Source organism: Oscarella lobularis, chromosome 11 (assembly GCF_947507565.1).
Source record: "Oscarella lobularis chromosome 11, ooOscLobu1.1, whole genome shotgun sequence".
Classification (NCBI taxonomy): Eukaryota; Metazoa; Porifera; class Homoscleromorpha; order Homosclerophorida; family Oscarellidae; genus Oscarella; species Oscarella lobularis.
In genome coordinates, this window is record NC_089185.1 from 168897 (window position 1) to 183774 (window position 14878).

Here is a 14878-nt window from a genome sequence, read left to right on the forward strand (position 1 = left end):
TGATATTTCTTTGTGGCGAGTCCGGGCTTCCTATCACGTGGCGTCTAATCGTTACCAGGGCGACTGTTCGTAGCAACTTGGAAGCGTCGGTCTTGCTACAGTGCAGAGCGAGATCGACGGGCTCGCAGTTTCGCCATGACGGACGCCATCGGCGAAATCATAGCCGAAGCGAAGAGCAGTGGTTTTACGACCATACCGAAACTATCAGATCAAGGTTTGCATAGATTTCGAGCAAAGAAATTCGATCGAAACCTTTCGACAGATGTGAGCAGCGTCTGGGAAGTCGTATCTTCATATATCGAGCGTCAAATGAGCCAAAACAAAGCAAGGATAATCAATTCGACACACGAAAACCAGATTTGATCTATTTTCTCTTTGCATGGCGACAGGGAGTCCAAGTGCCGGGATTAGGCGTCTTCACCTTCTCTCAGCGCAAACTCAATATCGGAAACAATCGAACAATCGTCATTCAGCGGCCCGTCTTTCAACTGTCGGAAAAGTTCGCTCAGACGCACAAAGTCGAACACGCAAAGCAATATATATCCGGTCAAATTCCGGTCGTCTCGCTCAACTACTCGGCCCTGTCGATGGAAAGTCCATTCAGTCGCGACACGGTCGAACGATGCGTGCGCGAAGTGCTGCTCGCCTTGTCGCGCTGCGTCCAGAAAAATCGCACGGTCGAGTTCACCTTCGCCGGCATTGGTCGTCTCGCCGTTCGCGACTGCAAAGCCAAGATGAAATTCTTTAAAGAATTTATCACAAGCATGGACGGCACGGGCGGACATCTCATCAACGCTTTCGTAATAAGTCTTATATATCGAGGGTCTATTGTGCTCTAATTCGATTTGGCGCAGTCTTCCAGCAGGGCATCGTCGATTGCCGCTGGCAACACGCCGCGCTCCCCGACAACCGTCGCTCTGCCGAAAATCGTCAAATCGCCGTCGTCGTCGCCACTTTCCCTCGACGGAACGAGGATGGAATCAAGACGATTGACGAGAAGCGCGGGCGATGGAATGCCGCCTATACCGGAAGGATCCATTGTGGCTCAAAACGAATCGTCGTCCGACGGCGGCGGCGACGACGACGATAATAATGCTGTCGAAACTACCGACGTAGCCGTTGCGACGTCGCCGCCTCCCACGTCGCCGCAAAAGGCGAAGGAGAAGGAGGAGGAGGAAGCCGTCACGCCGGCGACGAGTCGACCGAATTCTTGCTCGCACGGTATGGCGGCTGGACAGGAATTATGCTACTTGTGTCATCAGCGTGAAATGAGGAACGTGCCTGTTTCTTTCGTCGAGGAGAGACGTGCGAGGCAATTGTACGAGGATAGACTTCTTCAGCAATATCAACGGCAGAAGGATTCCCTTGCGCAGGCTAGAGAACAGGCACGTTAGCATCTAGCTCGCGGCACTCGCGTCCTATAACCCGTGAAATCTAGGCAAAAGAGACAAAGAATAGAGACATATGTCGCAAAATGGCTGGTTACAATTTCGAAGCAGGCGAAAATAGAAAGGTAAATCACTCTTCCCTCGATACGACTCTCTCTCTTCTTTGAACAGAGATCCAATGGTGAACGACCCGACGACAAATGGTTTCAGGTACAACAGTCCCCTTGGTCATTTGTCTCTCTCTCCACGAGACTTTTAGAAGTCGTACGTCTTCGATAAGCGTCCGGCAACCGAACCACCCTACGCCAAGCAACTCAAATACTCGCAAGAACTCGAAATGCAAGTGAATGCTCGCAAGCACCTCCGAGAGAGTCTGAAAAAGGAGACGGATTTGCTGGAGAGATTGGAGCAAATTCAACTCGCAGAAGAGTAAGAAGCGAAAGACAAAAAAATTCAAAAATGCTTTCATGACGGTTGTCAAGGTTGGCAGCGAGTAGAGAAGTTTACCTCTCGCAAAAAGCGACGGCGAGTCATCAATATCAGAAAGCTCTCGAAGAACAGGTAGTGTGCTCATATGACACTGACTGAGTGCGATCCAGCGTCTCAACTTCTAGATTCGCTGCAAGCCGCTTCCTCTTCCCGTCGCTCAGCCCGACTCGATTCAACCGATATTCGGCATACACGACATGACGGATCGAAAGATGCAGAAAAGGCGAGAAATTGCCGAGAGCGTGTTTCACGAACAGCTGCAGGTGGAACGAGAAAAAGACGAGGAAACGATCAAGAAACGACGCTGGGAACAAGAAGAGGAATTAAAAATGCTAAAGAGGAACAAAGAAGAGTAAGTCCGAGTTACCAAGCTCGCGGATTCGACGATTCGTTTGTTCAGACTCGTAGAAGACATGAAATTGCGTCATCAAGAGCGGATACAGCAACGAAACGAGCTCGAACAATCGTGGGCTCATTTGGCCGCCGAAAAGAAAGCTCGCGACGTCGAAGAAGCCGAGCTAGAGAAACAGGCGGGCGCGTTGCTTCATGAGCAATGCGACAAGTACCATCGATGCCGTCAGTGCAAGAGACGGCCGGAGAACGTGGGAAAGTCGAATGTTTTGAAGGAAACTCGCTTCATAGCCGGCGCCAAACTGATACTGTAAGGAGAGAGTGAACGAAAATCGGTGCGTTTGCATTACAGAGTATACATACATACGGTCTTGCGTTTAGTTGAATTGTCTCAGAAATAGATTTCTAAGCATTTTTCTCCGCGTATTTCTAGTTCTGCCGTCAGAAGCAAAAAAGGTTGCCAAAAAAAAAGAACGCTGCATGCAAAACTAACTTTAGCTCATTCTCTAGCACGGTTCATCACAGCGCAAAAAAATTAAGAACTCATTTGCCTAAAAGAACATAAAAGCTTTACTGTAGCCCAGCGTCTTTTTTTCTTCTGTAGCTGCACACGGCGCCCCATATTCGGCATCGCGGACCTCCCCTAATTGCGAAAAAATGAAAGCGTTGATCTCTTTTCACTACGCTCTCATTTCTTACTTCAAACGCAAGTGAACCAAGTCTTCATACGTAATAAAATTGAGCACGTCGTTAAGAGAGTACTCTTCGTCGACGAACTAATTATTCAAAAAAATTAGACGACAGAAACTCGCACACGCGGTCCCCGCGCCACCTTTTGCGTCACTTCACGCGATAGATCAAGGTCTTGCAGCCATTGTACGAGTTGAGAATCGGGCAAAGAGCTCGCTTTCTCCCCTTCTACAAGACAACCCCCCTACGTTCCGTCAGGCAATCTAGAATTACATTTGATGATACCTTCTGCTGACATAGTTGTTGGAGAACTAGAAATAAGCGCTGCCACGCGAAAATCACATTGTTTATCAATTAGGTACCTCTGTTCGGCAAGCAGTCGCTTCTGCCCAGCCAAATTAGCGTGCAACTGCTGCTTCAAAGTCTTGTGCACATCAATTAACTCCTTCATTAATCTTAGAGAGATTCATAAGTGTTTCAATCAAGAAAACAACGCCATTACCTCAAATTCTCATCAGTCGCACATTCAAGTTCGTCTCGAAGCGCACCGATACCAACGTCGTCGTCGTCGTCGTCGTCACCGTCGTCGTCGTCGTCGTCGTCACGATCGTCGCTCTTCGTTTTCTTCTTCGTCTTCTTCCTTTTCCGCGATGTTTTCGTTTCGGGAACTTTAATGGTCAAATCGACCAAACCGTCGTCGGTGTACGACATCGTTTCGACGGTGCTGTCCGTATCGTCGGGCGACAAAAGGCGCAACGCCTTGTTGATCGCCTCCTTCACTAAATTATCTATAGCGAAGATGTGATGCGGTTTGATTCCGCGTTGTTTCAGCCCTTCGCTGGCCACTTCTTGAAAAACGACCAGAGCCAGATTAAGTCCGTTTGCCGCAACGCTGTTGCCTTGAAACTCGTCCATTAATTGCTCTATATAGACATCAAGGCTACACATTTCGAAATAGAATTGCATACGTATCGTGCTCTTCATCTCTTTCTCCTTTCCATCTTCAAAATACGATTTAAAAGCGTTCTGCAGTTGAAGGAGTTTTTCCTTAGCGAAAGGACAGCGTCCTCTGGAGTTCTGCGCTATTCTTTGCTCCCACCGCGAGCACGTCTAGAAGAAGAAGAAAAAAAATCGAAGTAGAATAATAATCAAAAGAAGAAACGGCGCACTTTGTCTTTGTCTTCGGTAAGCATCGAAGTGAGCTGAGCTTTTCTTCGAGTGTGACTCTGCAGTCGCTCGAACGGATCTGACGTCGCTTCGTCCGATATCGAACCGGGGACAAAAATCGACGAACTCGTCGAAGACGTGTCCGATGAACTACGATTTCAAAATTTACGCCGTAGCATGGCAATCACTATCGAAGCTTACGTGAACGAGTCAGTCACAGTGGCGCTACCCTGAGTGAATCCCCGCTTGCGAGGTCTGAGAAAAAAATACAGAAAGAGTGTCCCTCCTGCATGGTGAGACTTACGGTGGCGATAGAGTACGTCCTTCTTCATTAGGAGCTAAGGAGTCTCGAGTACGGTTTATGTACTCTATGTGTCATGTATAAAGCGTACTGGATAGACTTCTAATTTTGCTAAACTGAAGGGCGAAAGGCTGTTGTTTGGTAGCGCTCTTCTTGCGTTTCTTTTTGACGAGGAGAAATGGGTGTTTCAGTAATTCTGCGGCCGAGGCGCGCTTCACCGGATCCGGTTCAAAGCAACTGCGCGCGCGCGGGGTCAAATTTCAATCAAAACCGTTTTCTTTCGCGTCGATATTTTACGTACCGCTTGAGAAAATCTTCAGCGACGTCTGTCATTTCTTTGGGAATTTCCGGATGCGCTTTGAACATTCCAACTCGAAACAGAGCAGCTTGAGGTGTGCCAAGCTAAACGGGGCATCAAACACGTGCAAAGAGGAGCATCAAGGATAATTTTACTTGCCTCGTGAAAAGGAGGTAACCCGGTCGCCATTTCAATCACAGTACAACCCAGAGACCAAATGTCAGCCTATCCAAATTAATTAATTATTTAACTAATTATTTAATTCGTACCTTCATGCCATATCCTCTCTGTCCAGCATCAATAACCTCCGGAGCCATAAACTGCATCGTCCCTATTCAATTTCAGCATAAAAATCGTGAAACGAATTTACTGTAACTTGCCGGCAAACGACGCGCTGTTCGGATTGATTCCCGCCAGTCGTTTTGACGTGCCGAAATCAGATATTTTAAGTACGCCGCTGTAGGTATTGACCAAGACATTATCCCCTACGAGGAAAGATCCCAAACCCCATAAATACCAAAAACGACGTCTAGTCTAGAAAAAAAACCTTTAATGTCTCTATGAACAATTTTTTGATCGTGCTAAAGAAGCAAAGTCGAGTTAATTAAGAAGTCAATTCTGAGAAGGATCGTTTACCAAATATTTGAGACCCTGCACAATCTGTCTCGTGTAGTGTCGCATCGTCTGTTCGTCATTCTTCAAAGGCCCCCAATGCTTTCTCAGTAAACTCGAAAGACTTCCTACACGGAAAAAAAGAACATAAATAAATAAATAAATGAGTCATCACTCTTCAAAAAAAAAGCGTCACCTCCAGGAACTTGCTCCATAAAAATCTTAAAAAATCCTTCTTCGCTGCGAGACCCAAGGTACTGAACAATATTCTCATGTCGCAGCTGACGATGCAAACGAATCTCTTCGTGAAGCGGTTGAACGTTGCTGAGAGAGAATTTCTTAGCCTTTCTCCCCTTTCCCCCTCGCATTACGCGTACCTGGAATCTTTCTCCGGTACTTCTTTAATTGCCAATCGCTGCTTCGTCGCCACGTGAAATCCCGAATAGACGACGCCGTATGTGCCTCTACCGAGAACCATACGCTCTTCCGTAACCTCGTCGGATTCGTATTGAAACTAGAGAACAAAACGTGCAGTTGCTTAGGCGAACTTTGTCTCCTATTTCACCTCAAATTCCGTCTCGTGTTCCAACTCTTCCTGATCGGCCGGCGATCGTTCGAGCAGCTTTAGGACGAGTTCAAAGCATCTGGAATAGAAGGGTCACACACAAAGGCTTGCCTCTCCGTTTTCCCCCCCAACCTCTGTCTCAATCGCTTCGACGGAAAATAGACTTGAAAGTCGTCCGAATTCTCTTGCACGTACAAAAACAGGCATCGATCTTCCCTCTTGTACAGACTAATGAATATAAGAGGAGATTAATACGGAGACGAAGAGGCGTCGTCACCGGACCTGATGTTCTTGATGGATTCGGCGGAAAAATGCCAGTCGTGCCGCGCCTAGGCGAACAGATGTCAAACAAAGTGTAGCAGCGTCATCGACGTCCTGTTTTAGGCCAAAAAAAGCGACCAGACAGGACCCGGGACAATATGCAACAAGTCTGAGGCTCGAAGGAAGTGTCTGACACCCTTCCCACACACAACAGAAGTCGTGCAACGACAAACACCCCCCAGTGTACCCACCTTTTCCAAATTCTCAGGCCACGTCGTATGGCAAAGTTGAACAGACTAAAAAAAGAATGACGTCATTGCATTGTCAGGCAATAAAGTGCTACAAGATTTGGTCTCGTTATTGGATCCACAAATAGATCTCTTAGACACTATTTGTTTCTAAAACAATCACGTTCATTCTAATAGGGAACTCCCTCTTCTCCCCTGGCTTCTTGCCACCACCACACAAACCGATCATTTTTTCCCCCTTGGGGCTCTACTAAAACGGTTCCTCTAAAAATATCGACCGCCACCCGCAAAGTCGTTTAAACAGCCGAAACGACGTTGTGTTGCCCCAAAGCCCGGGGCGAGAATTACTCACCTTGTCTTCCAGCGTGACTTTAAACGAACTAGGTAGGTACACTTTCGTTGGCTCAAGAACAAGAACCTGAAAAAAAAAACTAGAAAAAGAACAGTCAAGCTGTTGCGTCATTTTACCGGAAATCGAAAATCGTCGCAATCCCCTTCTTTCGACGACTCCGTAAAGAAGTCGAGCCAAAATTCAAACCCCTTAATTTATTAGGATAGCGTGGGGGTGCGCATAAAAAGAATCTCGCATCAGCCTACTGCTTGCTCCATAGTAGTAACGTTCGTCTCCTCCCGTTTTCTCGCCTTATTTATGAGCTTAATGTTATTAAGTGTCGTATCAATGCACCTTAAGTCAATCAGCAATAGAACAAGGGCGTGTACACACAAGACACCAAGTTCACCATGGCTGAGGATTTAGCTTGAACATGCATTCGGCCGCAGCGCACGCTTTTCCGTAATCGTCCGAAAGAACGGAAATCTCAAAATACGTCGCCACGTCCCAATAGTCGGACAGACGCTCCAAACTGCCCTTTCGACCCAATAGATTATGAAGAGTATTTACTAGCAATAACGATTTCATTTCCCTAAATAATATACATACGTCTCTCTCCTTACTTATCGTCTGTAGTTCTCTTGATTTGGAAAACTGGTCTCCGTGCACTACTAAGAGCGTCGCTAGATTGATGCCGGCGTAGATGTTTGGCTGCACTTCGAATCCTTTTCGATACCATTGAATAGCCTTCGCTAGCCAATCCTTTTCCTTGTAGTTGGACTCGGTGAACTTGTCCTTGTAAATGCGTCCGCACAAGCAAAGCATATCCGTCACTTGATTCTCCTTTTTCTGCAAGACCTGAAATAAGAGAGAATTAATTGTGCAGGGCGACGAAGCGACGTTGAAAACGTTGCTATACGTTATTCAGAACTTCCAAGGCTTTGTCTCTGTCTCCCGCTCTTTGCCTCCTACACACAAAAAAAGAATAATAAAATAAATTCTTCTAATTAAATGCGCAGACCTATTGAGTGCAAAAGCATAATGCTGTTGAATAGCCGGCTTGGTCTTTTGTTCGTCTTCGGGCAGTTTTTCCACCAAACGAACCATAGCGTCATAATCCTTAAAATTCCGTGAAAAATAGAGAAAAAAGATAACGATTTCCACTAACCTTGATATCTCTATAGGTCAGCAACAATTGTACGATAGTATCACAAGAATAAAGACGCGGATCCTCGTCGATCATTCCCTGCAACTTTTTCAATTCCTAAACTCCAGATAATCAAGAAAAAGAGAGAGAGAGAAAAAAAGCGAAAAGACGAACTTCCTTCAAAGCGTCGCCCTGCATCGTCTCTCTCGCCTTACGCAACGAATTCAAGAAAAACTCCTTATTCTTCTTTCGACTCGTCACGTCCATAGCCTGCAAGAGTCTCCGCAATCGTTTCGAGAGCGGAATCCCGGACGGCGTCCCGTTGCCGCTCGTGCCGTCGCCTCCGGGCGACGACGATTGAAAATCGGTTGCAATGCACGTATCCTTCACGCAGCGATAAGGCACGAAGTTATGCGACGTCGACGCGATTTTTAAAAGGTCTAATGTCTCTTCGGGATCGCGATCGTGGAAAACGATGACGTTGTGCGTCATGTCGAAGCTCTCGCGAACGCCCAGTTGATAGAAAAGCGACGCGCGATGCTCGCTTTCCGATAGATCGGCGATTACGACGTCGGCGTTGTAGAATTGATCGAGTGACGCCGTTTTGCCTTCGTTTAGCGAGTCGAAAGGGAGCCTTTGCACGACGACTTTAACCGAGAGGTCCTTCGACGCCAGCTGCAAGGCGCAGTAAGCGCATTTCGCTTCGTCCGAGTCCGCATGGACGGACAGAATCGTCATTTTGCCCGACTTTTCCATATCGTCTCCGGGACGTCGGTGGACCCCCGGACAAAAATATCTAATGAGCAGTATCTACATTCAAGAACCGCCAACAAATGGCAAGGCAAGCGTTCACGAGAGCAAACGACTTCGAAAAAGGAGTCGCCATACGTGTAGGTTCTTCTCTATACGAGCTGCGGCGAAATCGAAATCGAACTCTGGTCGAAAGAGACGCCGAAAGCGTGTCGCAATTTCATTCAGCTCTGTCTCGAAAGCTACTACGACGAAACGATTTTTCATCGCATCGTACCGGGATTTGTCGTTCAGGGAGGCGATCCCACGGGAACGGGAGAAGGTACGTCGTTTCTAAAACCGAAAATTTCGCGGTTTTCGTGTATACGAGAAAGCGCGCGCTATTTAATTAATAAATACCGCGAAATCGTGAAATTGTCGGGTACGTAACGCGCGCTAACGATCTTTCAGGAGGAGAATCGATTTACGGTGAACCATTCAAAGTAGGCGTGGTAGAAATGACTTGTGCTTGTTCCTATGTCTGTCTCTCTTCTCATTGAGGATGAATATCATCAACGTCTTCGCTTCAGTCATCGTGGCCTCGTCGCTATGGCCAGTTCGGAGTCATGTGACAATGCAAGTCAATTCTTCTTCACTCTCGACAGAGCCGACGAATTGAATGGGCGGCACACGCTCTTCGGCAAGGCAAGAGATCACTACAGTACATTAAATTTTCTATTTTTCTATTCTCCTGCCACTGCACACCAGGTTGTGGGACCAACTGTCTTCAATATGCTTCGACTCGCTGATAGAGAGATAGGCGAAAATGACAGGCCTCTGGAGCCACCTCGAATCATAAAAACGGAGGTAGGATTATCTCCTCTCTGCGTCTCTATCTCGTTTTAGATCTTAGCAAATCCGTTTGATGATATCGTGCCTCGCGAGACGTCGAGTCTCGCGACTGCTACCGCCTCCGACGAATTTGTCAAACAGAGCAAATCCAAGGCAACGAAGTAAACAATAAACAATAGACACTCTAAATCCGTCAGACGGATAATCTCCGAATTCTATTATTTGCTGGCGCCGGACAGGAATTTCAGCTTGCTCTCTTTCGGTGACGAAGCCGAGGAAGACGACGAAGAGTCGACCGCTTTATCGACGGTTCAAAAAATCAAGTCGAGTCACGACGTTCTGACCGACGATCCGAAATTGAGCGCCGAACCGGCAGTCGACGATACAAAGTAAGTGAATCGTCGCGACATTTGTTCCAACTATCAGCTGACTTTCATCTACTCAGTCTTCATGAAGAAGCTTCTAATGAGGCAAGTGAATCCTCTTCTCGCCTCTCTCATTGTCCGAGAGAGCGAGAGACGACTTAATAATGATCACTTCCCCTTCGCTTCCTCGCTTCTCTCGCGAGACAAAAACAATTGCAAAGCCCACTGAACTTTCCTAAGTACATTAGTAAGGCAACAGGATTGGGGTCCCCCTCCCCTCTCCCCTAGCTGTTGACTGTCGCTCTTCTTCGGGGCTTCCCTCAGGCGGCGAGCGGTATTCCTTGTCTTCTCAACTTACGAGCTCCTTTGACTATGTATACACGCACGTGTCGCCGACCGTGTAGGCTACGTGTGCGTCGTGTGCGTCGCGGGGTTCAACCGCACGTCTATGTCGGCCATTTGTTAAGTAAACGTGCGGTAATTCTCTGTTTATCGAGTAAGACGAAACGGTGCCCGCGCGCGCGCTCGTCATTCAATCAGGGACTCGTGCTAGTTCAATTGAGAATAGAGAGATGACCGACGTGCGACGGGCAACGGGGAGGGGCACGGCGAATTGTTTAGGCCTCTCGCCGCGCGAAAATTCGATGTCCTCGCTCCTCCCGTAGTCACGACGAGCATATGCAATAGTTCGCTGATTGGGTTCCATCGTCTTTCAATCAGGGTCGCGAAAGCAGAGATGGAAATAGGAAAAGGAGATTTGTTTCGTCGATTGACGGCACGCTTGCTGATATGAATTATCGCGAGGCGAAGAGAAAAGCCAAGAGGTGCGCTCTACTGTAACAGTAGCCGCGCGCACTGCCGCAGGCAAAATTAATGCATCTGGTTCGATCGCGTCTAGAGACGAACTGAAAAAGGAGTCTCGCGAACTGATGCGAGAAATTCGACAGGCGAAAAAGGAGAAGGAAGAGGAAGAGCGAAGGAAAACGATGCTCCAAGAGGAGGCGGAAGCGCGGGAAAAAGAAGAAGGGCCTCTCGCCGACTTTCGTCGAGAACGCAACGCTCTCATTTCTCAGGCGAAATCCCACAAGTCCGAGGGGCGAGAAGACGTGAGTGGTCGTCGTCTCGCTAATTCGTTTCGCGGCCCAGTCATTGTATATACGGTACACAATTTGTTATAGAAGAGAGCCATGCTCGCTCGATTCCGAGAAAAATTAGCGAAAACTCGTTTGGAAAGGGAGGAGAATGCAAACGAAAAGAGCAGAGGCGACGAGACTGACGATTGGTATGCATTAGGGGCGGTGGCGGCGGCGGCGACGACGACGACGACGATAAGTTCTGTGATTTTTCTACAGGATGGGACACTCTCTCGTCGACGAGGAAAAGAGAATAGTCCTGGCTAAGGATGCGGCGGTCGTCAACGAGGATACGTTCGACATTTTTGATCCCCGCAATCCCATCAATATGCGTCGGCGGGGAGCTGATAAAGCAGCGCAAAAGAAGAAAAAATAGTGACAATAGAGCGGCGGGGGGGCACGATGAATTTCTTAATGAAAAAGTGGCTTACATAGAGAGACTTGTAGAGATAGCTATCGTGTCGGCGGCCTCCTGTCTTAGTCAAAAGTCCAATTTCCGGAAGACGTCACGAGCGCGTCGCTGTACCGCCGCCGCCGCCGCTACCACCGCCTACCGTATCGCAAACGCCCGCCTGAATTTTTTCACTTGACCACACATCAAGCGGATCTCTTTCGGTAGTACGAGACGCCAATAAGGAGGGTCTCTCTCTCTACCATGTAGGCACGTAATAACAATAATATAAACAGGCGAACTAATTGGACTGTCGTTAGTCGCGCGCGGCGTGCGGGCGGGCGGAAAAGTGAGCTCAGCTTTTTGCGGCAGTCGCAAGCTAAATTTGACACTTTTGAAAATACTGGCCTGTTTGATTTAGCTGGCGGTCGGAAATGACTCACCTTGGTCGGCTTCGATTCCGTGCCGCAGAGACCCGACTTTTGGCCGTCCCACATGCGTCACCAATCTACTACAAACACCCACTAGGTCGGTTTCCACCAGAGAAATTAGCAAGCCCGACTGGAAGCTAATTGCATCTTCTCAGTGGAAGCGGTTCCGGAACGCAAATGCTTTATCAGCGCCTTCGACGCCCGCTGCGGCTCAGTCGACGCAGAGCGTCCAAGAGAGGAGAGACGAAAGCGTGTTGTGAGCATTCCGGTGGGAATAAAAGGTGCGCTCATAGAGGCGGCTTTCGTGCCGCATCTCCTAATACGGTCTGCGCCTATTCGCGCCAATTTCTCACGCTGAGAATCGGGCGGAGTCCCCGGGCCATCTCACGCACGACCAACGAAGCACGAAACCAATTTTTGTTTGCTTTTTCCCCCAGGTCACTGCCATTGAAATGCACAATTTTATCCGACTCTACTGTCTAACTATCATTGCGGCGGCTGTGGCGTCGATCGCATTCGCTCAAAACAAACGGCGATCGTCCAGTCGACTGATGATAGACGATCTTCAGAGTCAAGTGACGCTCCTACGAGAAGAACTGCGCAACTGTTCGTGTCGACGTCCGCGTCAAATGGACATAACTCTCCTGGGTAACAACAAAGTGACGTGCAACGATCGATCGCCGGCCGGGTAAGTACCGCCGCCTCCGGCCATACGTCGCCGCTTTCTATAGCATAGTTGCGATCTAACCAACCAAATGCCCTCCCTTTGTAGATACTACATTCGCAAGACCGTCAGTTCAAAACGATGGATCATCTATCTCGAAGGTTCGATTTTCCTATTTGATCAGCCTAACCAGTTTAGTATCAGTGGACAGTACATAGAGTGACGAATCTCCTAGTAGAGAAGTCAACTGTATAGGGTTTCTGTTTCTGTTCCCATTTCGCACTGCCAAGAAGAGACGAGCCTGTAGGGGCGCCGAGAGATCCGCTAGCCTGCGCTATCGGTGCCAAGCGGACGTTCCTCAATGTTCTCCCGTTCCTAATGTTTTCCCCCTCGTATTACGTAACTTCCACTGTTTGTGACCCTTGACGTCCTATGACGCTCGGTCTCCAAGAGCACCATGTGCGCGGATGTTGAAATGACAGTGATAGGCTTCGTCGAACTATTTGAATAGAGGCAGCTAAGGGAGACTATTCGATAAATTGGGGGCGGGAAAGATGCGGCTGTCCTTGATTGACCGTTATCAATACCACGTTAGCGCTCAAACTCCTTCTGTCAACGCACTCCAGGAGTTTCTTTTGCAGCAACATCTAATTGACCTCTCGAATCTAGGTGGAGGTTACTGTTACAATACAAAAATGTGCGACGAAAGACGACGTGACAAAGATGACGGCGGTCAGTTCATGATGTCGTCCAATTACTGGACATCGAAAAAATCCAGTCAGTCGACCGAACGGCGAAGCAATTGCGTACTAACTACTGTTCATTCTACCAGCCGATATGGGCATCCTCTCCCCAGACATAGAGAAGAATCCGTCATGGTGGAATGCCAATGCTGTGTAAGTGCCTTTCGTTCGGCTTCCATTGACCGCACCGTCGCCACCGACCGCTGAATTCTTTCCTCCTTTGTAGGTTCATTCCGTACTGTTCGAGCGATCTCTGGAGCGGAAATCAATCGCATGAAAACACATCAAACGGTCGGTAGAAAACTGTCTGCGCTTTCCACTTTCACCATCGAATTCTATGCAGACGAATACGTGTTTATGGGCTCTAGAATTATTGCCGAAGTCGTTGCCGAACTATTGGAGAGAGAAGGAATGCGTAATGCAACGCAAATTCTCCTAGCTGGAAGCAGGTGAGAGGACGTACGCGCGACCCACTTAACAACTTAGTTAGATTTTCATTTCTTTCTAATTCCGTTATGCCAGCGCTGGAGGCATAGGGGTCATGCTGAACGTCGATAAAGTAGCGACGCAGATCAAGAACGCAGGATCGAAAGCCGAAGTACGCGGAATTAGCGATTCTGGGTGGTTCGTTGATCATAAGTGCGACTGTAATGCCAACGGGGGCAACGTTGCGTGCTCGCCGAGTGTGGCTGTCAAGCAAGGTTACCATCTTTGGCACGCAGCCGTTCCCGAGAGCTGTGCCAAAAAGCACTCCGCTGCCCCTTGGAAATGTTTTTTCGGGGAAATTCTCTATCCCCACATCAAAAGTAAGTCTGAATAGCCCGAATCTCTTTTTTGCGAGGAACCTATTCATCTAGCCGATCTCTTCGTGTCTCAATGGCTCTTCGACATCGCGCAGCTGGAGATCAGCAACATCCCTTTCCCAGATCCAAGCTCGAAAAGAGAAGTGAAGTGTCTAATGAAAATGTGTCACAAAGTTCGCAAAAGTTTGAAGACTGTCGGGTGCGCGAACCACCACAGCGACACAGCGTATAATAATACCGTACCATTTCTTTCTAGATCCGCTTTTGCTCCCGGCTGTCTGTCACACAACTTACTTGTGAGCAAAGATTGGAACGACGTCGTTATAGATGGCAAGTCGCTTCCCCAAGTGTTCGACTGCTGGTTTCCCAAACTGCCGGGAAAGAAATGCACCAATCATCGCTATGTTGACAAATGCGAATGGCCGTTGGCCAATGGATCTTGCCCTCCTGTTTACCATCCGTACAACAAGAACAGTCCCATCATGGGCTAACTTAGAATTCGCTGACATTAGATATAGGATAATAGCACCGACTTCACTGCCTGAGAGCATGCAGTTTATCAGACAGGCACAGCATGCATTCGTAGAGAGCGCACAATTCAACACGCCGTCCCAACGATTTCGTCTATGAAAGACGACCTTTATGTAATAAGGCTCAGGCGAATAAACTTGAGAGCGTAGAAGAGAACGACGACGATGTACGTGATCGACGTCAGGTGCGAATAGATAATTCACCAAAGCAGTAGCCGCCGCAATAAGAAACCTCCAAAAGGACCGATTTAATGCAAACGACTTTTAAAAAGCAGCGGGAGAGGACGTCTAATGACGTATTCTATTCGTGCTAGCAGCATTTCCCCCCCACAAAGCATCACAACGACATCTACATCCCTGTACGAAATAGCTGGCCTTTGACGCAATCT

At 48.1% G+C, this 14878-nt stretch overlaps 3 protein-coding genes across 9 annotated transcripts; 2 read left to right on the forward strand and 1 right to left on the reverse strand.

Moving 5' to 3' along the window:
* Positions 1-52: 52 nt before the first annotated feature.
* On the forward strand, positions 53-2645 carry LOC136193161 (coiled-coil domain-containing protein 81-like). Its single transcript, XM_065981982.1, has 10 exons — positions 53-214; positions 263-324; positions 390-800; positions 855-1385; positions 1439-1513; positions 1560-1598; positions 1648-1817; positions 1871-1949; positions 2003-2229; positions 2278-2645. Exons 1-10 carry the CDS (start codon positions 136-138, stop codon positions 2540-2542), a joined length of 1938 nt encoding a protein of 645 aa, XP_065838054.1. The 5' UTR covers positions 53-135; the 3' UTR covers positions 2543-2645.
* On the reverse strand, positions 2627-8630 carry LOC136193159 (mitogen-activated protein kinase kinase kinase 15-like). The gene is made up of 32 exons (XM_065981980.1): positions 8023-8630; positions 7870-7965; positions 7723-7820; positions 7621-7669; positions 7325-7559; positions 7111-7270; positions 6968-7055; positions 6839-6910; positions 6723-6788; positions 6374-6418; positions 6144-6190; positions 5994-6089; positions 5862-5940; positions 5674-5810; positions 5493-5620; positions 5321-5424; positions 5232-5265; positions 5065-5169; positions 4954-5015; positions 4844-4909; positions 4688-4788; positions 4478-4623; positions 4390-4432; positions 4287-4340; positions 4088-4235; positions 3887-4028; positions 3421-3841; positions 3281-3373; positions 3204-3229; positions 3061-3146; positions 2928-3004; positions 2627-2871 (listed from the first exon to the last, which is right to left on the reverse strand). The coding sequence occupies exons 1-32, from the start codon at positions 8602-8604 to the stop codon at positions 2799-2801; spliced, it is 3759 nt and encodes a 1252-aa protein (XP_065838052.1). The 5' UTR covers positions 8605-8630; the 3' UTR covers positions 2627-2798.
* Positions 8631-14646, forward strand: LOC136193165 (spliceosome-associated protein CWC27 homolog). Of its 7 annotated transcripts, none has more exons than XM_065981991.1 (14): positions 8631-8689; positions 8743-8920; positions 9049-9080; positions 9139-9444; positions 9484-9590; positions 9669-9818; positions 9875-9899; positions 10515-10618; positions 10693-10900; positions 10973-11076; positions 11147-11588; positions 11639-11667; positions 11740-11846; positions 11905-12030. In XM_065981991.1, exons 1-11 carry the CDS (start codon positions 8648-8650, stop codon positions 11301-11303), a joined length of 1413 nt encoding a protein of 470 aa, XP_065838063.1. In that variant the 5' UTR covers positions 8631-8647; the 3' UTR covers positions 11304-11588; positions 11639-11667; positions 11740-11846; positions 11905-12030. The 7 variants fall into 7 exon arrangements, with proteins under 7 accessions (XP_065838063.1, XP_065838062.1, XP_065838064.1 ...); XM_065981990.1 differs by having other exon boundaries at positions 11147-11584; XM_065981992.1 differs by having other exon boundaries at positions 9139-9282; positions 9346-9444; positions 11147-11584; positions 11639-11846.
* The last annotated feature ends 232 nt before the right edge of the window (positions 14647-14878 follow it).